General features: G+C 35.6%; 1 protein-coding gene and 2 non-coding genes across 7 annotated transcripts; all 3 read right to left on the reverse strand.

Annotated features, from left to right (window-relative positions):
• Nucleotides 1-2,174: 2,174 nt before the first annotated feature.
• LOC146135592 (pumilio homolog 1-like) lies at nt 2,175-20,981 on the reverse strand. 5 transcript variants are annotated; one of them, XM_083395949.1, is made up of 22 exons: nt 20,323-20,981; nt 18,190-18,297; nt 17,577-17,795; nt 17,117-17,211; nt 16,630-16,793; nt 15,672-15,859; nt 15,124-15,271; nt 14,665-14,825; nt 14,014-14,158; nt 13,399-13,524; nt 12,927-13,004; nt 12,276-12,425; nt 11,886-12,149; nt 11,233-11,359; nt 10,904-11,047; nt 10,531-10,672; nt 9,832-9,948; nt 9,276-9,413; nt 8,794-8,898; nt 6,476-6,618; nt 5,181-5,346; nt 2,175-4,849 (listed from the first exon to the last, which is right to left on the reverse strand). In XM_083395949.1, exons 1-22 carry the CDS (start codon nt 20,392-20,394, stop codon nt 4,643-4,645), a joined length of 3,207 nt encoding a protein of 1,068 aa, XP_083252075.1. In that variant the 5' UTR covers nt 20,395-20,981; the 3' UTR covers nt 2,175-4,642. The 5 variants fall into 5 exon arrangements, with proteins under 5 accessions (XP_083252075.1, XP_083252077.1, XP_083252076.1 ...); XM_083395951.1 differs by having other exon boundaries at nt 11,233-11,356; nt 11,964-12,149; nt 16,630-16,796; XM_083395950.1 differs by having other exon boundaries at nt 11,964-12,149; nt 16,630-16,796.
• Nucleotides 8,228-8,296, reverse strand: LOC146135593 (small nucleolar RNA SNORD72). The gene has a single exon (XR_014501646.1). It is a non-coding gene; the product is annotated as a small nucleolar RNA SNORD72 (small nucleolar RNA).
• On the reverse strand, nt 10,386-10,454 carry LOC146135594 (small nucleolar RNA SNORD72). Its single transcript, XR_014501647.1, has one exon. It is a non-coding gene; the product is annotated as a small nucleolar RNA SNORD72 (small nucleolar RNA).
• Nucleotides 20,982-21,144: the final 163 nt, after the last annotated feature.

The raw sequence follows: 21,144 nt of genomic DNA on the forward strand, positions 1-21,144 counted from the left end.
CTACGATAGGTTGCTGTTTTAAGAAACAAGGTTGGAGCGAGCGGCCTTCTCTTTTCAGCACTCCGGGCCCGCTGCGGTTGTCATTCAGCGGCGCTTCTGATTGGTCGGTTTGGCGTCAGTGAGTTATCGCGCCTATTTGGAAAATCTGGTATCCGGTCATAGACCGAGGCATTATAACAAAAACAAGTGGCGTCGCGGTTAACAACAGGCCTTTCTATTTTGACACGCCAGATGGCTAAAATATAGATACAGTTATTAATCTAGTGTTTGTTTAACTTACTTGAACTGTACGACCTCTTTCGTTACCTATCGTTATCAATAATTTCGTCTCTAACTTTTCCAAATGTTTTTTTTTTCAAACGCCTCTTGTAAACCTATTTTACTCGAGTAGTATTTTAAGGCTGTGCTAGGCAAACAATAGGGTTGATATAATACAACAGTAGATGATCACTTAATAGTAACGAACAGTATTCAAGAAAAATTGTCCAAGACGACAATTCTAAAGACATCGTTGCGTTGTAGTTGTATATTAAAGGTCCAAAGGTCCAAGTGGTCAACTTTCACTTTGCAAACAGACGTTCGTGAAATTTTACAAACAGACGTTCGTGAAGCTAGCGTTACTTTTTACTGTTGTTGGTAGCTCTCTAATCGAACATAACAAATTATTAGTGCTATTTTATACTTAGTAAAACACAATTGTATTATTATTGACATGTTTATTTTTGGATGTATTTTTTGCGTTGTTTTTGCCTGATTACAACGTACCAAATTGTTAAACGCTGTTATTCCATAAAAATTGGGAATTTTACAGTGTTTTTATGACTTCACTGTTTTCAAAATGCTTCACTCGACGTAAGTCGTTCAGTAAAATGACTTGACTTGAATTTAGTCATTCGATCATAGGAGTTGTGTTAAAATTAAGTGTCTTATATTTTTTTAAATGTATCTCAATTTTTGCACTTAAAACAGTCAGCTTGCTATATGCTGTAGTTTGTTATATTTTAGTTGAGTTATTGCTTCAGGATGAGAGAAGTTTACCAATTTGAATACTTTAACGTCTTATTTTATTTGAGCTGACGTCTTGCTCCCATAATTACTTAACTGAGACTTGGCTTGAGCAACTGATAACTAGTACTGGAACAGGATTTAAAGTATTTTACAAATGACTTGTATACAACATTGTAAATTAATGATTTATCTTCAGTCATAATTGCATTTTAACTTAAAGATCAGAACCATTTCTTCTAGAATAGACATCTCGAACCCAGAGAAACTTCAAACTCAGTTCGAATCAACTTTTAAAAGATCCCAAACTACAGGCCCTAAACTTGGGTTGGACTGTTTCTATTCAAAAAAACCGGATGGTTTACTTCTGCTAGAATTTTCCAACTGCAATGCTCTATAGAATATTTATGTAATTTCAGTTTTAAAGATTTTACGCTAAACAGTCCGCTCTTTCTTACAAACTATGTTATATTAAGTCGCCTAACAGCCATACATAAAAGATCGCCTAACAGACATACATAACGCTGTGTTGCTCGACAACTTGACATAACCACAAATAAATCGCTAAGTAAACTGCATTCGTCACACCATTATATTGTAAGCAAAAAAATCAGACCAATATTATTAGGAAACGAATTTTTTATTTCCCTTAAAAACTACGCGAACACAATTGTTGCAGGAGTCAATCAGGGCGGGCGACAGAGTTGAAAACTAAAACTATTTTTATGTACATTTCGAGATCAGTGTCCATTCCCAACAAAGGTAGAAGGGTCATACGGTCGACGAAAGCGCCAGCGTACTAACGTTAGTTGTACATTGAGAAGGTTAGTGATAAACGGTTCCAGTTTCTGCCCTTAAGACGTCGGCTAAAGGCACACGCAACTGAGGTTTAAACGTGATTTGATAGAGGTCGCCGCGGAGAAAGCGGGTTACAAAGCATATTAAACACCGAGCCTAAAATCAAAGCAACTGCAACTAAACAGGTGTGTGGAAGGGTACTATGCAATTGACACGACGAGGCAGCCGCATTTAACGAATTAAAAAGAAGTATGTACACAGGAAAGGGTAAGAACAGAAACGATTCTAATTTCAAAAACAAGATGACAAAATTGGTTTAACTTTTCGAGTCCTAAAATGATTTCAGATATCTGCCTGCTTTATTTATTCAACAAAGATTTAAAAATGCTACTGCAATTGAGCTTCTAATACTAAACGTTTCGTGATTATAGAGGAAAACTGAATGTGTCCATAATTCAATTTGACGATCCATTCGAGAAGTAATGTTATACTTTACGGTTTCGTCAATAAAAAAAAAAAAATAAATAAAAAAAAAAATTTTTTTTACTGATGTTCTTTTAAAGGGCTGGTTTAGTGCCAATACCATGTAACAGTAATCGCCAGTTGATCAAATTAAAAGCTACATGGCCGCCAGAATTTGGTAATGACATACACGATAAAAAGGAAAACGCTGGGCGATAATCAAAATACATAAATGGATTCTAAGACACACTACAACGCATATAAGTTTGTCTACACTAGCCCGACATATACATTTATATGACTCTTGAGCGTAGCAGAGAAAAATGCGACGGAATGTAACCAAAAAAGCGGTTTTCTGTACAGGAAAGAGCTTTAGAGCTAGAGAGAAATGTGACAGAGATAGAAGAAAGAAAAAAAGGATGCTGTGCTGCTCGTTTTGCACAGCATTAGTCAAATTGGTATACACATGGGTAATATACAATTTTTACATGGAAGTTATCGAGGAAAGGTAAGAGGGTGAAAGGGGTAGTATGGGGGACATCAAAATGATATTTAACTAAAGAAGTTTCTGAATTTTAAATATGTACTGAAAACAAAAGGTTGATTTTACAACAGGAAAACCGGGTACATCAAAAGTCTTCTTCAGCAACTAACAAGTGCCCCCAACTCCACGGTAATCGCCGTTACACATTTTACCCCTTTACAATAACGCAGTTGGTTTACTGTACAGGGGTCACTGATAAAAAGCAATATTGCATTGCGCAAACTAAAACCGACCCATATTTACATTAAAGGTGAACAATGTACAACATATACTTATAACGTTGCAACTCGGTAGAAAAGGGGATTTGACCAAAAATATTATCTGTTCAATGTACAATTTTTACAGGGAAGAAAGTGAAACAAAACAAAAACACAAAAAAAACGATCGCGTTTAACTTTTCCGAAAGAGGCTGCCGAAAAACGAATTGAGGAAATTAGACTGTGGGCTCCTATTTTTCACTAACTTGATGAAGTTGTGAATGCATTAACCCCAAAAGCTTAACTTTAGTCCACTTTTAAAAAGTACTTAAACTGGTAATTACACCAACGTTTCATGATAAAATGACCATATCGCTTTTTACAAAATTTTCTATACAGTTAGAATTATGTAAACAAATTATACTTAGTATAGAAACACATATATAAATGTAAATTTAGTCTAAATATGTTAGCTTTAAAGCAACTTTGATTAAGGATGGATAACTGCACAGTATCCTTCTACGGTATGCAGTCAACCTAAAAGTTTGTCTGCTCAAGTTTAAGGTAATTGGAAACACCTGGTAGACTATTTACTGTGGTGGTGGCGAATTGGTGATGAATTGATTAAATTAATTTGTATTTTTAATCTTTTTTACTTAAATGGTAGAAACTGAGCGCAGTGACATTTTTGATAATCAAGATAATTAACAACTGTTTTCACTATACAGTCAACAACAACACATTTAATAAGAACAGAGCCACAAAGATGAACCGTATACTACATGTATCTATAATAATTGTACTAAGAAATATACTAGAAACTAATAAACAATTTTATACTATATATGTTCTAATACTCTGTTCAAGGACTTTTCTAATGCTCTTGTGTTAGGTCGATAATATTTAACAGGGGTAAAATATTTTTACAGGCTTCATTCATTCGATTTTACAATCACCCCTCCCACACACATTCCACTGTACATGCCATATCTACACGTCTGCAGTTTTTGGTCACATTGGCAGGTTTTTGCAGCGCCAAGCACATCACAAACATTGATCCTAACTGCAAACTGCCAAAAAATTCAAGTTTTCTTGGCAGTCCGTCCTACAAATGACAAAAACACAGGCAGTGTGACTGCATTGGTATTGCAGCACATGCAACACATTCAAGTCGCCACAAGAAACCTGTACATGTATTGTACATTACACAACATCGTCCTGCCCGGACCTGGTATTTACACATTACAACTCCATCGCTCTCAAACAATGGAGGGCTAATCGCTTAGACCTGGGTAAAAATGCTCTATGTACACGGTTGCTTGCTTCTTTGCAATTTTCTTCAAAGGTGAAAACCATTAAAGTGGTAGCATGTTTTTTTGTATGAGTGAAAAGTCAGGCTTTATTCCACCGGTTCACCTGCCTATCAGCTATAGAAAAATAGAGGGTAGGAGAGGTATGGAGACCAAAAAAATAGAAATTGTGACAAAAGAAGTAAAATGGCATCTATGTACACATGTACAATACAGGGAAAAGAAAAAATTAAACCAACGAACAATAAAACAAGTAAAAGAAAAAGAAAAAAAGCGACAACATAATGTCTTATCGGTTTATAGTAACCTGCAACCACGGCTCTTGTCTATTCTGTATTTTCCAGAACCCAGTTTGCTGTAGCAATTTGACTGCCACTGAGCTCTGCAGTAGGGCCAGACGGCCTGGCCGCTGAACCAGGGCTTGTGCCACCGCCGTTGGTCTTAAAGAACTTTTCCAGTTTGGTGATGATGTGCTTGCCGTAAGTGAACTTGCGCAGAGCTATTGTGTGTGGCCGTATCTTGTCTATCAATAGCTAATGCGTAAGGACAAAAATGGTTAGGAATCCAATTTCGCTATGCTTGGTAGACTCGGACAAGTAATACCAACAAATTTCAACACCAGTTTGGGTGCTGCATTTTAAAGCTATTTTAACTAAAATTTTATGCTATGTAAGTAGAACAGCCAAAGTATCAGTCCTTTTAATAACAATGACAAACATTAGCAGAACTTTTAGCAAGAAATTTAATTTATTCTGAACAAATCTTGTGTTTTTATTTTTTTTAAATTAGTGCAAATATAAAACAAAAAATCTAAGCACAGTATAAAATAAATTGTTTACTCCTAAGATTTTAAGCGGAAATTACCTTTTTCTGAGTAGGCTCAGCAACATCCAGCATCTTTTGCACAACATAGTTGGCATACTGATCCTTCATCATTATGAACAGGGCATCGGGCTCCTGGCAAACCTCCTCGATCAGCCAAGCTCTAGTAGCAGGTGTAGAGTGGCTCACACACTTCTCAATCACATTACTGCAAGACGACAGATTAAAAGCGTTTGAAAAATCCTATCATGTAGGTAAGGAACTTTTACTTATACAAGATTTCAAAGAGTCACAAAAGTTAAAAAGGGTTGGAAACAATTCTATTAAATTCATTAGAATTAAGTTTAGCAATTAACTAATGATGTCATTTTCGGCGTAAATATTCTGTCTTTTAGTAAAGTTGTTAACCGATGTGGTTCTTTTGGATCTTATTAAATGGATAGAAGATCAACAACTGGCGGTGTTGGGACAGGCAGATATAAATCCAAATATAAAAACAATAATCACAATAGCATTTTTATTTTTGTTTTTACAATCACTCAACAGTTTAAAAAAAGAGATTCGGGTAATGAAATTGTCAAACAAAAAAATTCACCACTTGTGCAGTGCCCCCCTAATTGGATTTAAAACAAGTATTACAAGCGGTTGCGGCAAAGCTTTTTCAGAATATTTTATGACATGCAGGGCATGCCATAGCTGTTGAGAGCTTCACGCCGTTCCATAAATGCAAGATGTGTGAACCTGAATTTGCATGCAACTAGGTTTACACAGTTGCACTTTGGGTACAGCTGAACTTAATAAGAGACTTCCATGTAACTTAAGCCAAACAGTGTAAGCAAATAAGCTTTTTCCACATTTGTGTTGTTGCTGTCTACCTTAAGTCTTGTCTACCTTAAGTCTTGTCAATAACATTTTTATGTTTAAAGTCAGTTGCGAATTACAAATGTTCAACAATGACTGCAATTTCAAGTACAAACTTAATTGCATGTTAGATATGTCACTTTATTAAGTCTAGGATGCTTATCGTGTATTGCTGTATCACTAAAAAAAATTGTATTTAGTTTCATTTTAATTTAATAAACAAAACTGGTGATTGTTCATGTTTTTCTGGAGTAAATGGCATTAAGTGGGACCACGAATTTTGAAGCAGCTTAATTTCCTGAAAACAGTGACATTATGATTTGGCATATATTATGTATGGCAATTTACATATATAGCATCAATTGTAAATGACTATATTGTTCATAATGTGCTTTAAAACACTACACAACTTTGTTCAAATAATTTGAATGGAAAACATCCTTACTAACAAAATAATATAAAACTTTAAAAATGACCTTGCAAATTTATGCTGACTAAGTGATAGAATCTTGCCCCTCAGCTCATTGACGATTTGGTTCTTATTCTCAGTCTTTCCATGCTCGAGGATGTGTTGAATAACATAGTTGCCATACTGATCCTTCACCAAGATCTCAGAGTGCTGTCAAACAAAAATTGGGGCTAGTTTAAGTAGGTATCATTTAATATAACATTTGAGGCAACACCAATGCCAACAGGTAGTATTATTATACTTGCTAGTGCAGGGACGCTTTTTTTTATTAATGAGCCGTGAAAACTAATGGATCCGATCCGATACTGAAGTCTTTATCAGTGTACAGGAATTTATTTATAACTCAAAGGCTTAGACAAGTGGATTCAAATAGAATACAAAACAATGTTATTAAAACAGAAACAGCATCATTGTAAGGCAGGCGTGTCCAACTCAAACATGCCGGCGTGCCAATTTTTATTCTATAACTTCTTCCCGTGCCAAAGTTTAGTAATATAATTCTTTCTAATAATCAAATCATTTTTTACAAATAATAAAAACGTGTAGTTAGCAGTGCGCATTACTGCATCTAAGTGTCCGTCGGTGAGCTGACTTTATATTTGTGTGAATGTTAGCCTCCACTACAATATAATGTTATAGAAGTAATTGTTAGTTGTCGTGATTGCAGCGATTGTTTTATATTGTGAATAAACAATGGCAATTACTGTATAAACAATTTGGTGTTTTTTACGATTGGCTGAATAGCAAATTAAGTAATTTAGGGGGGGGCTTGCGTGCCATTTTGTATTTGGTCGCGTGCCACATTTGGCATGCGTGCCACTTGTTGGACACCCCTGTTGTAAGGTAATTATCATGGCCAAACACTTACAAGTAACTAACAATATGAGCTCTTACCACTACAAGGTAGTAACATCAACTGCCGTAAGAACAACTACAATGTCAAGGCACCATGTGCTCAGTGACCTTTAACCGTTTGACCGCAAGTAATAGATCCTTATACAATTAAATGGGTCATATTAAAGCACTTACAACAAAATGAACTTGATCAAACTCACTGCTAATGTTAAAAACCTGGATATCTGTCACTTGAAGGTTTCGGGCCAGATACAAGATTTAGTTTCAACCCAATTTGACCAGATAATTATTCAACAGAGGAAACATGAAACAAAGATTATTTAACAAAATAGTAAATGCACTAGATGAAATTGTGGTTTAGTTTAAAACTTTTAAGTAAAATAGGATCATTAGAGAAATGTGTTGCAGGCAGAAAGAATTCAACTGGGAGAGCCGATCTAGTCTGCAGGTCATAGTTTTATGACACCTGGTCTTGTGATTCATAGAAATGGAATGAAGTACATCTTATTAAAAGGTCAGGCATGTAACACTAATTGATGGTATGTACTAGGTCAGAAATACCACTGTCCCCATTAAGAATAAAATTTTAAAATTTTAAAATTTACAGATGAAATATGCTGATTTGTGGCGATTTAATGAGCAGGGCTGCTAAAACATTTAAAAAAATGCTAACATAAAAAATTGATTCTGTTGCGCACCCATGATGGTTTACAATCATACTGCTAGTGAAACTTGTTATTTCTTACATTTAACTAAGGCTTACCAAAACTGTTAGTTCATGAATACAAAGTTTGGTGAATTATCACTATTTTTTTTAATGAAACGATTTTCACTATGGATCTTACAAACATCCACTACAAGGCTTGCTTCAAATTTAGGCAAAAAACCTAGGTTATAAAACTGAAAATGGTCTCAGTAAAAAATTGAATCATATGAAATTCATGTCAGACATTTAGTGCATCATTGACCACTTTTTAAAAAACTTACTGTAGGAATTGACCAAAAAGCATTCACATTACAGGTGATTCAAGTTAGAATAAAATTTTGAATTACCATATTCGTCAAGCACATCTGTCCTACACAGTTAATCATGTGGAAAGTCTATTGAAAAGCACAATCAAAACATAAAATTACATTTATCAGTGACTAAAGCCAATTTGGCAGACATTCTAATTCCTTTGTGTCAAAAACCACATCATTAAGTCAATCATAATGAGTAGATTTCATAATACACATGGGTTAGGCTTTTTGTTTGGTATTTCCAAATACATAATATACATGGGTACACTATGCACGGACCTGTAATGTAGCTTAATAATAAATTTCAAAGCCAGTGTGGGCACTAACTGAAGATGATACAAGTTCGTATCGAAACGTCTTAATCAAGATGCTGTCGATCTACTCGACCTTTTTGGCTTTGAAATTTATTATTAAGCTACATAATATACATGATTTACAATTGTAGCCAACCTGGTGTAGCTCTTCCAAAATGGGTGCAGTCTGCTCTTCGATACAATGTTCAAGAATACGCTGAACCACTCTGCATCCATAGGTGTGAGAAGACAGACCAACAACCTATAAGCAATTATTTCAAACACAGCATTAGCATAGTTTGGTATGACAGACAAATTCCATGAAGCTAATGAAGCCGATTTTTTAATGGAAATTTAAACTTTATTTCGAATAGAAATGAATCAATGAGTGCATCAGAACCAAAGACACATCAAGTATGATCAGTAGTATCCATTGGGTAATGACATCACTTTGCACTCAAATGAATGGTGGAAAAAAGTTGTAAATGTAAAACTATGTCAGGTAAACATGACTAGACAATAGAAAAAACTTTTGAAACATTTTTCCGGATATAAATCTTTATATTTCACATACAAAAACAAAAGCAAATATTAAAGTTTAAATAGTTTATTGCACATTTCGATTATTTTCATGTATACCTGGCCTTTAAAACCATCCACAATAAACTGCAAATGTGCAGGTGGGACACATTCAATGCACTTTTGTACAACATGGTTTCCATTTTGGTCCTTGACACACTTTAGTAAATGACCGTTTAGCTCTTTTACAATTTCAACCTAAACAAGTTAAGAGGCAACATTAAAAACATGAGCTTCTTTACAATAAGTGGAGAAAATAGCATGATGTGAATGAATTTATTTTAACGAATAAAAAGAGGAAAAACTAAGGAATTTTAGGCATATGTATCAGAACCAATGACACATCATATGATCAGTAGTATCCATTGGGTAATGACATCATAACATATGCAAACATTGCCAGTTACATGAAATTTTAAAGTCCAGTAACTCTACATATTAAACCCCAAATCAACCGAACCAAAACCTAAGAAAAAAACTGATAAAATTACTGTTTGGTAATCTAAGGTGTACTTGAATTATTCTACTTACTACTTTTTAACCCAATTATCTTGTGCACTGTGATATTACATCAAAAATCTCGCATCAAGTTTTTACATAAAAAGCTATGAAATACCTGTTGCTCCTGTGGTATGCATTCCAGTGCCTTTTGTATCACACGGCATCCATACATTTGCAGGGCAAGAGGCAAAACATGGCCTCGGATGCGATTGGCCAGAGCCAGTTTGTGGTCCTAAGGAAAGAAGGTACAAATTAATAGGTATTCATGTGTTGTATATATGCTATTTACAGACAAAGTTTGGTTTTATTTTTACAACAAAAAGGGTAAAGCAGGGTTTTTTTAACTCTGTTATGTGGAACATGTGGATATGTTAACCGGTTTTACGGTTTCATGAAGGTCCACTTGAAATAATTTTTTTAATTTTTTAGCCGTACATTTTTTTGACAGAAAACAGCATATTTCTCAAAGCCTACTTTATTGTAACATCAATTTATAAAAATGGCTTTAAAGATTTTATGCTGTTTTTAGAGGTTTATGTTAATAAAGGTTAAATTCCCCAGAGTTCCAGAAACTATCTGTACTGTTTTATTTAGGTATTAAGGGTATGTCTAATTAAAAACATATCACAAACAGTAAGACACTTTAATTGTAGATTATCCAGAAGCTGAAAGTAGTCTCAGTAAAAAATTGAATCATATCAAATTCATGTCAGACATTTAGTGCATCATTGACCACTTGCGAAGTTTATCATGTAAATTACCTTACAAAAAAACATTGTGTAACTGTAAATCGATAAAAAAGCATTCAACTTACAGGTGATCCAAATTCAAAAAACTTTTGAATAACATAATTGCCAAACACATCAGTCATAAGTTGGTAAGCAGAACCGACGATTTCATTAAAAACATGTTGCTTTTCTAAAGGTGTAGCCCGTTCAAGTTTTTGTTGAATAAATCTGAAAATAAATAAACTCAGTTAAAAAACTTTTTGGAATAGAATTTTTTTTAAGCTTTTATCATGCAGAAGAGTTCCTCCAATAGATAACAATAAACATTATATAAAGTGCATCAGAACCAAAGGCACATCAAGTTTGATCAGTAGTATCCATTGGGTAATGACATCACACTGCACTTTAGTTAGACTGTAAAATATACCAAGTTCAAATACACAAACAAAACGGTTTTACCTGGATCCATGCTGATCCTGGGAGAACTCAACGATGTGGTTGCTTAGTTCATGCAGTTGGGGATTTGGAAGTCTGTTGTTACGGAAGTCGTCCAGCAATTTACTTCGGCCTTGCGAAACAAGCAAATCCTTTCCAGTCGGTGGTCTAAATTGTTTGATCGGTTAAGAACATGTTTGTATATTTGGGATACTTGTCAAAAATAATACTGATAGTGAAAAAAACATTCACATTGAAAGTAAAATTTTCTTAATTAAAAATGGGAAACCAAAAAAATAATTAGAATAAATATATATTTATTATTGGAAATATAAAGGCAACCTAATTACTACCTTATCCTTGTCGGCGGAAAAAGAGAGCTTCCAGTGCTGCCGAAGATATTTGAACTAACGTAGGAGCCATTGCGGTATTTTGCTTCAGCACCAGGTGCAGCAGAGAACATTCGACTGTTACCTCCTGCTAGTAGAAACGGGTTTGGCTTGTTGATTCTGTTGGGTTATATACTAAAAGTAACACATTGTGTTACTGTAGTAATTTTACAACCGAAAATATGCACCAGAACATAATACACAAACAGAATTCCCTGAGTAAAGACAACACATTACAAGTTGCACCCTAATAAAATGAATTGTAAAAAAAATTGCACCACAACAAATTTTTAGGGCAGGGGTGTGCAAACTGTGACCAACAGGGCAAAGCAGACAAGGGACATGACAATTTCACCTAATTATATATAATATGCTGTCACCCACTTTGTTATCGCTTCAGTATAATGGCCTCTTAACTACTGTAAACTTGGAAGTATTTTTGTTTTAAACTAGGGATTATACAAAATCCCCTTTTTATCTAGAGCTGACAACAAACAACAAGTAAATGCAGTGGTTTATACGAAATACACAAATTTCACACCAAGATATAAAAAGGTTGCACAGCCCTGATTTAGGGATTAGGATTAGTAGTTGGCATATGTTTAAGTTTTACATACCCAACACAAGGTTAGTGGTGGGTGACGACATTGAGGGTGGGGGTGAACTGAAACCGGGGTAACTTTGGGTCATCATACCGCTCAGGGGTCCAGGGGATGGTGACATGGTGCTCATTCCCATGCCACTGGCACTTGGTGACATCCCAAGCGAGCTGTAGAACTGCGACATGTTGCCACTGTACTGCGACATGTTGCCAGGAGGGTGCTTGGCGTAGTCGGAGAAAGAGTCGCGACGCTGTGGGGTTGAGCTTGAGCTGCCAATGCCTAAAAAATTAAACCATGGTTGCCATCAAACTCAAACTGTTTTTTTATACTAGCTTACCAGCATTGACAAAACATTTTGATGAAAACATCTATTAAGACAACTATTTTTTTGATGAGTTTTATTACCTGTGCCAAGTCCACCAATGCCGAGACTGCTTATGTTGCTCGCACTTCCAAACGCCCCACCAGGTGGCACCGCAGGGTTGTACGGTTGGCTTATTGGAACCGGTGTGCTCCCACCACTTACACTTTGCTGATTGGCATAAAGGTTACCAGCTATAATAAAGAAAACAAGGTAAGAATTGAAATTTTTTTAGATGGTTTAGGTCAGTGCTTCTCAACCATTGGTGGGTCGCGTATTTTCTAAATGTTACTGTTTTCTATCAGATTGGAAAATGATTGCATTATAAATACGTAACAATTATATGTGTTGTGTCGCATTAACTATTTCAGTGTGTATTACACATGTATACATTGTTATTTTTCTCATTAAATTGTTTTTTATTTGTTTGGTCATATCTCATTGTGGGTCGCACAATAAAACTTGCATTAAAAGTGGGTCGCGAACTGAAAAAGGTTGGAAGCATTGGTTTAGGTGGATATGTAAAACTGCCATTTCCACATCACTATGATAAAAATCGTTGTATACGCACTTAAAAGTTCTCTACCGATCTGTTTTGACTTGGTTTTTAAAGTACAGAAGTATCTTGCAGAATACACAAAATGCACTTAAAGAGTAGTCAATAGCCCCCCAAAACACTGCTGCAGTTCACTCACATGCAACAGGCTGCTGTGGTGCCTGGGCTTGATTGAATCTGTACACTGAACCACCAGGACCAAGCTGGGGAGCCATCACTGCAAGAAAGTTAAAACAAAGTTTCAAAAAAAAAGAAACTCCTAGCTTAAATTTACCATACATTTGACTTTTTAAAGTTTATTAGTCACAAAGCGCAAAATGCTATATTATCCGTAGCACTTTTTTTAAAAACATAGTAAAACGGCTACAGTTCGCACGATGAGCGAAAAAATGAAAATAAAACTTTGTTTAACTACTAGAAACAACTGAAAATAAACTATATTTTATTAAAATATACTAGAAAAGTATTATTAGATTACAAATCACATTTCAGGGCTAAAAATAAATTTGTGGATTGCAAATAAAAAGAACAGGTCTGATTCCGGTTTCAAGCAAGGTAGCCAATATGAGTGTAATTTGTGATATCTTATTAAGCTTAACAATAAACCTTACGTTGTTGAGAGCCATTTAGAAACATTGGGCCTGGTGTAACAAGGCGAACTGGACCACCAGTGCGACCGTTGTTGATGATCAATGCACCAGACTGGTCGTAATACGCTGAAGGAATCATGGGATATCCTGGCAAACAATAAAATTTGGTAAACAAGTTACATAACGGCCAAGTATTTGCAATTTGTGTATAGTCAAGTGGGGTTAAAAAGCTAACTTGTCTGCCTAACTTTTGTTTTTAGCAACAGAAGTGCAATTTTTTATTTTAATTGAGCTGGCGTGTCCACCTTTCCAATCACATAAAGGATTTTAAATCTATTACAAAATATAAAAAATATTTTACAAAATCTGTTGTTTTTCACCCCATGTTATCAAATTTTTCTACCCCAAGTGACTATAATTTAAAACACAATTTTGAAATTGGCTTTGGATAATAAATGGATTGTTTGGCAAAGCACAATCCTAAAACTGTGGTGTACACTGTACATAACACAATGGTGTCGAGATATTAAAGAGAGTGATATGGGTAAAGTTTAAATTTTACAACACTAGGTAAATATCATTTAATGTAAAGTCATAAGACCAGGCAAATAACAACAGGGTTCAGCTTGAGCATACCTGCCATTGCCATTGCATTTGTGATGTTCGACTGTTGTTGCATAGCTGCAACATTTGTGAGGAAATCTTGCTGGTTTCCTTCAGGTGGCTGGGAAGACGGACTCTGTGGTCGTGATTGGGAGCCTTGTGAAGTTACCCTGTTTGCCTGTGTATTGCATTCAATTTTTTTAATTTGAATAACTGAACACTTGCTATGGAAAGGGAAGTTAATATAATCATTCAATTTGAAGCAAAAAACATATTTTATTTGGGTGAATAATGCTTTACTTTTATGACCTTTTATTTTACTGTGTAGAAATGCAAGGGAAAATAATTTTTAATACAGCACATAGGACAATGTAATTTTTGAGTCAACTCAAAATAACATTTAAAGTTGAGTGAGGCTTCTTATCTGTCATCATATTTATTTCAATCACCAGTAAAAAGTCTGTATCTGGTAAAGCAATAAGATATAATCATATTGACAGAAGAATATTTTTATGGAGTGAGTAACATTAAAAGTCGCAATAAAAAATTAAATTAAATTAAATTAAAAATCCCCATTATTTGCCTATAGCCAAAATTTTAAGGCTACTGGTGTAATGTTGAGTAAAAGATTCAGTTTCACAAGTAGCATTGGTAAACAAGTGCCTTAACTTTTAGACTACAAACCTGACTAGTTGGCGAGGTTCCTGTTTGAGAACTGGATGATACGGCCGCTGCCACCATCTGCTGTTGTAGGATGGAGGGGTACATGCTGGCAGGCCAACCACCGTATGGGTTGTAGCCTGCCGGAAACATTGGAAGCATTCCAGTGTTTGGGTCAGCATAACCTGTGGAAGGATATGGGAGGAAATTAAGTCGTCCTAAAATTAAAAGTGATTCTTAAAAATTAAGTGAACGCATAAAGCAATGTTGGTAAAATTTTACATGCATTAAATCTAGTTAGATACAACAAATCTAGTTTATTTAAAGTTGAACATAAACACAAGATAAACATAAATGTATAAACCAATGTGGGTAGAAAATTACATACATTAAAACCTAATTTGTTTATTAGATTAAGCCAGTTAGAATTTTATCAGCATAGACAATACTTGATATTTTTTATTAATATTAAAAAACACTGACCTGCGGCCATGTTAGCTTGAGCGGGAATAAAGTAGGGGTTTGGGAGAAACATTCCCTGCCCTGCGGACAGCTGTTGTTGGGCAGCGAGTGCATATTGATGCTGCATAGCTGCAAGCTGATGATAGCCAGTTAGTTGAGCAGCAAAATTCTGCATTAAAACGATAAAGTTGAACAGCAACAGTATATATTTGGGAAGATTGTTTTATGCTATGCTTCATCTCAATTATTTTCTGTCTTCATATTGATTTGTAAATCACCAGTAAGGTCTGTATCTGGTAAAGCAATAGATATAATCATGACAGAAAACATATATAGTTTCATGGATTTTGTTTTTGATTTGTAATATTTTGTTGGAAACAAAACAGTAACCGTTCAGACTTTGTATTAATGCACTTAGGTGTGCAGACAAAACCTGTCATATAACTAGAAAATACATTGTACAATGTACAGCCAACACTCAACAGTGTCTGCCAGCAAAAAGTCATACCCGACAAAATGTAAAACATGGAATCACAGGCAGCCTTTGAAAGAAGTATAAGTTGATTTACCTGTTGTGAGGCGTAATCCAGGTTGAGTTGCTGCAGTTGTTCAATGGTCTCGCCAACTGAAACAGCAGGGTCTGCCGCTGTATCCTGATTCGCTGGGTCTGCAGTATTTGTCTGTTGGTCACCGTCAGTGGTTTCTTCTCCTTCGTCTCCTTCGACAGTTTTTGGGGCACTTACTGTGGTTTCTGCATCTGTTAAGAAAATATATAACACTATTCACGGAATATTTTGTTACATTTTGTCTAAAACATAAAATCATTAAAAAGCTCAACTTTAGAGTTAGGTAAAATGTGATACTATGAAAAGGATATCAATTATCAACATCTAAGATTTTTCCGTAGGTAATTCACTATAAACGCAACTAAGAACAATTTAATAAACTGTACTGGAACAATATACATCAACACTACACAGTGGCGTATCCAGGGGGAGGGGGGGGGGGGTTGGGGGTTGGATTTACCAAAATCCATCACATATATTTCTCCTGAAGTTAACGATTGCACACTAAGCGGTTTTGCAGCTGGCGCCTCGCAGGATTGTCGGCGACACATGTGTGTGTTTTGCGTCTAAAAGTTTGCTTTTGCTGGGCGTTAATTGGCTGTTTCTGATGATTTTTTTATTATTTATGATGTCATTACAATGGCTGTTTTATGACGTTATATCTGTCACTATTTTATGACGTCATTAACGTCAGACAGAAAATTCCTGAAATTGAAAATTCGGGACCCCCCTTTTTGGATTTCTGGATACGCCCCTGACTCTACACATTGTACAAAGTTAGAATTGGATCGATTCCACTCTTATGGCACCCCGTTTAAGAACCACTGATCTAACATTTAAAAGACCATCATCATTTAACATTTAAAAGATCATCAACACTCCACCATTTAAAATACCATCATCATTTAACATTTGAAAGATCATCAACACTCCACCATTTAAAAGATCATTAATAGTATACCATTTGAGGTATCTGGACTCGCCGCTGCATCTTGCATGTCTTCAGGGGGCGGAGTAGAACTTTTTTCAGTGGCCGCTGCTTCGGGTTCCAACACTTGTGTCTCTGCGGCAGTCGACTTTGCTGCTTCTTCGACAGGAGAGGCGTCACGGCTGGTCGACTTCCCGCTGCTGAAACATAATAAAACCGGTTTGAAATTTTCAAACACATAAGAATGAGTTTTTATTTTTTTTTATTACAGGTCTTTGAAAGTGAGCATGTGAGTTGTGCTTCTAAATTTAAACGACTTACTTATTCAAATAAAACTTGTTTCAAGGTAATAATGAATCATTAGGATACTCAACCTGGACGTTCTTAACCAAACAAGCACCATCTGTAGTCAACAAAAATTGCTCTGCAAGAGCATGGTGTGTTTGGGGTTACATTCGAATGGATCCGACTTTTCTGGATGATACACAGCAAATTTAAAGTAGCAACGTAATACCGTTACCTTAATTTCTCTCCAAGGCTTTCAACATCCTGATTCTCTTCAGAGGGACTTTGAGTTGTTGACTCAGTCTTCGACTCCCCTGATCCTTCTGCCTGCTATAAGATATTACAATAGTTTAATTGCAAATAAACCTAATTTTAGAAACATGAATAAAAATATTTATTTAATTTTTAGTTGTCTGCCATCATAAAAAGTTAAATCACCAGTATAGGGTCTGTATCTGGTAAAGCAAAGATATAATCATTTTGGCAGTAAGGATTACCTACCCCCCCCCCCTCACCCCCCAAAAATATTGTTTATCATGCCCATAACGACAAGATATTTATAAACCCAAGACCTGGAAGATGACTATATATTATAAATAAGCAAAGAATAAATAAAAAATCACAACACCTTGACTAGCATAATTTGAATAAAATCAAAACTAAAACAGTTATTAGTGTTAAGCCAAAATTGTTACCTGAAATGCTGGTGACATTCTGGCAAGCCAAGGGTCACGGGTACCAAACACATTCGGATCTGTGGGGCCACCCTGGACATTGGGGGGTTCGCCGTGTGAGGAGCCCCATGGTGCACCCCCAGATTCTCTGCCCCACTGTTCAGTGCCAAGAAAGGATCGTGATTGGTCGCCACCAGAACCTTGAGTTGTTTGTGCGTCACTTGTCCACAAGGAGGAATGCTATATAAAAATATATTAGCAATATAGACAGCTTACAGTGGAATTAGACAATTTAGGAAAAACACGTATTTGCTATTTAATTGAATAAAAAACACATAAAAAAGCAACATAAATTTATATAAACCAAAATTACCTGATATTAATTAAACATACATTAAGAGCTTTATAGTATTTATCTAAAAATGTTGCAGGGTTGAAAAAGATTCAAAATTTGCATTTGTTGCTGCATGTTTTTCTGCTAAATTATTCAACTATGATTATTTGCCATAATGCACTTGTTAATTTGTTGTGCTCAAGCTTGAATTGTTTCACGGTTTAACAAAAACCTTTATAGTGTACTTAACCCAGTAAAATTACGAGGCATTTCATGGGTTTGACATTTTTTTTTCTTTACCTGCTGTGCTGCAACATCTGCATCTGGACCCCAGCCCGGGGCATAATGGGGCGGATTTGCTGGGGACTGTGGGTTCATCGTTGGGAATCTAAATACAGTGTCACGCCCCTGCAAAAAACAAACAAACAAAAATCAAGGCGAAATTAGGACAATTGTACTACAACATACTTTAATAGTTTCCCAAGTGTTACAAGGTGACACACACTCAACTGATTTGACTAGGGCCCCCAAAACTTTTCTTTTTTGATTAAATGATAAAAAAAATTTATTAAGTAAAAATTGATTGAACTTGCTTTTTAGATATACTGAATTTGTTGGATGTATGAGTGGGCAATCATGTTTTATAACATATCTGTGGTTAGGAATCCTACCACAATTCAAACATTTACAAAATTTACTAATTCAGGTGTGCACACAAACTTAGTTAGAAACAATATCAGGGGAAAATGCTGATGTTCATCTGCCACAGAACCAGTCTGCATTCTGTGCCATACCAGTCTGCATTTTATGGCACTTCATGCCAAGATTTGGGTGTAGGTTGGAAATCCTACCCCACTTCAGATTTTTTTCAAAATTTAAGATCGCAATATAGCGCTTCAAGTGTGCACAAAACTTTCTTTAGAAAAAATATTAGATGTGCACCTGCCAAGGAATGCAGACTGGGCGTCAGGTGCACATTACAATTTTATAAGGCAATTGGTGTGCACACTTGGAAACACTACGTACTACCAGATCTGCATTTCAAATGGCACTTAATGCCGAGATGTCAGGTGTGCAGCACCAAATTTTGAGGTGTTCATGTGTGCAATCATGTTTATTTGCACACCTTAGGTTGCAAACCCATCCACAGTTTATATTTGGTTTTCTTCTAAGTTCAAGCGTTTTTTTCAAACAATAAGTCTACAATATATATACCATTTCAGGGGTGCCCACAAACTGCTTTCGAAAAAATATCGGCTGTTCACCTGCCACAGAATTCAGACTCAGTGAACTACACGCTTGAATTTCATAAAAGGTTAAATTTTGGTATGATTACTCCAGATTGGAAACTTTGGATAATGCGCAGGGGAGATGTTTTGCAACTGAAAAATTGCGCGCAAATAAAATTTCGACTTGAATTTGCGCGGCTGAAAATAAACCACCAGGCTACCGAACGTTGTAAGTTGCGACATTATAATAAACTTACAGGTTTACAGCGTTCGTGGAATACGGAATACTCGAAGCACTGAGCAATTTTTGGTTGGTGTGCGGGCGCAGCTAAATATTTAAAAAGTTTGATAGTGTAGCTTTTGATATGCAATATTACTCGATATTGCCTAATTTGACGTCACTAAACACGTGACCGTTGTCCACTGATGCGTGACCAAAACGCCGAACTGTGCGTTTTTAGTGTTTTGCAGGGGATTCTATATGATGCATTATATTATATACGTCTTATAGACTAGCGTTTAAAAATGTTATGCAACTTCAGTATGCGGCCCGCAATTTTTTTTGTGCTTGTTGTGGCCCTTGTACCATTTTAGTTGTGCAGGCCTGATTTAAGGTGACACATTTTCGGTCATACACAAGTGATGAGGGAATAAATGTGACGTCAGTATTACAGGAGCCATACTAACGTTTCTATTACGTTAACATACTTCTCGTAAATAGTAAAGTTTGGTAAAGCCCGTATTTATATTTTAGTAGTATTACTCATTTTTAGGTAATTTAGTTCCATACAGAAGTTTGCGCGGCTGAAGTTTTGCGCGTTTGCTTGAGTCAGATTTGTGCGGCTGAACACATTTTCTATAAAATGCGCGGCTGTGACCGCGGCTGAAGGTGCTGCTGCGCAGCAGGCCAAACTTTCCAACCTGGTGATTACTAATATCAAAGTGACACATCATTACACAGCAGTATACCTCAATGTTTTGGCTGCAATAAGACTTCACATAAAAAGCTATGAAATGAAGGCTGTGGCTAAGGCCTTATAAAGAAGATTATTAATATTTAAATAAAGCAGCAAAAAAATAAAAGATGCACTTTAAACCTCAATCCATTTTTATGCTTTACAGAAAATTTCTTTAATTGTGATACACAGTAACCTACATGTGTTATTCAATAACAGAAACAATGTTAGCCAATTTTAAAACTTACATAACCAGGATTTGTCGGCATATCCCACAATGCGCCACTGTGTCCACCAGTATTACTTGGTCTTTGCTGCATTGTACACTATTTACAAATACCTACAAAAAGACATTACTACAATCGCTTTTAAAACATCTGCAAACAAAAGCAGTGAAGGTGTGTGCCCCTTATTGCAGAACATCCAAAAAACTAAAGATCTGGAGTCAGCATTACATAAAAAAACAATGATTGCGAAACAACACCACAACTATTAAAATTATGACACCTTTTCCAAATTATAGCAAAAATAAAACAATATATCACTATAAATGTTTTTTGGAGAAGAGTAGGGAAAAATAAATTCAATTGTTTTCTTTAGCGATTTTCATTAATTCATATGAATTCGTAACTAATAAAACTTATAAACACTTTCCGTAACAGAAACTTAAAATTATTTAATTATCGTAAGGCTCCGTTTGCATTTAACCAAACTTTTATATGCTGAATTTACTTTTGGCGCGAAACTCTGTTGTAATTAACAAAAAATCTTGGTTAAACGAATAAAAACTACATTTTAGTGCATAAAATAGACTTAGCAATTTAACTGCTTCGCAAATCCTTTTCAATTTAATTACTCTGCATCAGCGAGCCTTGATTAAAAGCGATTAAACTTTTCACATACACAAGCCCACCTTCACCATCAAAACAAGAAACATGGCGTATTGTTGTTTTCCAGACTGGCCGCAATGCATTATGGGTACCATGTGAGCGTGACGTAAGCACCGAGACAAACAAAACAAAACGATGTGGTCTCGTCCCTGCGTCGATAATTATCTTCTCACGATTTTG

The sequence above is a fragment of the Ascidiella aspersa genome, chromosome 8, assembly GCF_963924565.1.
Source record: "Ascidiella aspersa chromosome 8, kaAscAspe10.2, whole genome shotgun sequence".
NCBI classification, from domain to species: Eukaryota; Metazoa; Chordata; class Ascidiacea; order Phlebobranchia; family Ascidiidae; genus Ascidiella; species Ascidiella aspersa.

Coding starts and splice junctions, on each gene's coding strand:
- LOC146135592 (XM_083395947.1), bottom strand. CDS start 20,394: ATGCAGCAAAGACCAAGTAATACTGGTGGACACAGTGGCGCATTGTGG. Junction 14,159..14,664: donor GAACCTCGCCAACTAGTCAG/GTTTGTAGTCTA, acceptor TGCAATACACAG/GCAAACAGGGTAACTTCACA. Junction 13,525..14,013: donor AAATGCAATGGCAATGGCAG/GTATGCTCAAGC, acceptor ATTGTTTGCCAG/GATATCCCATGATTCCTTCA.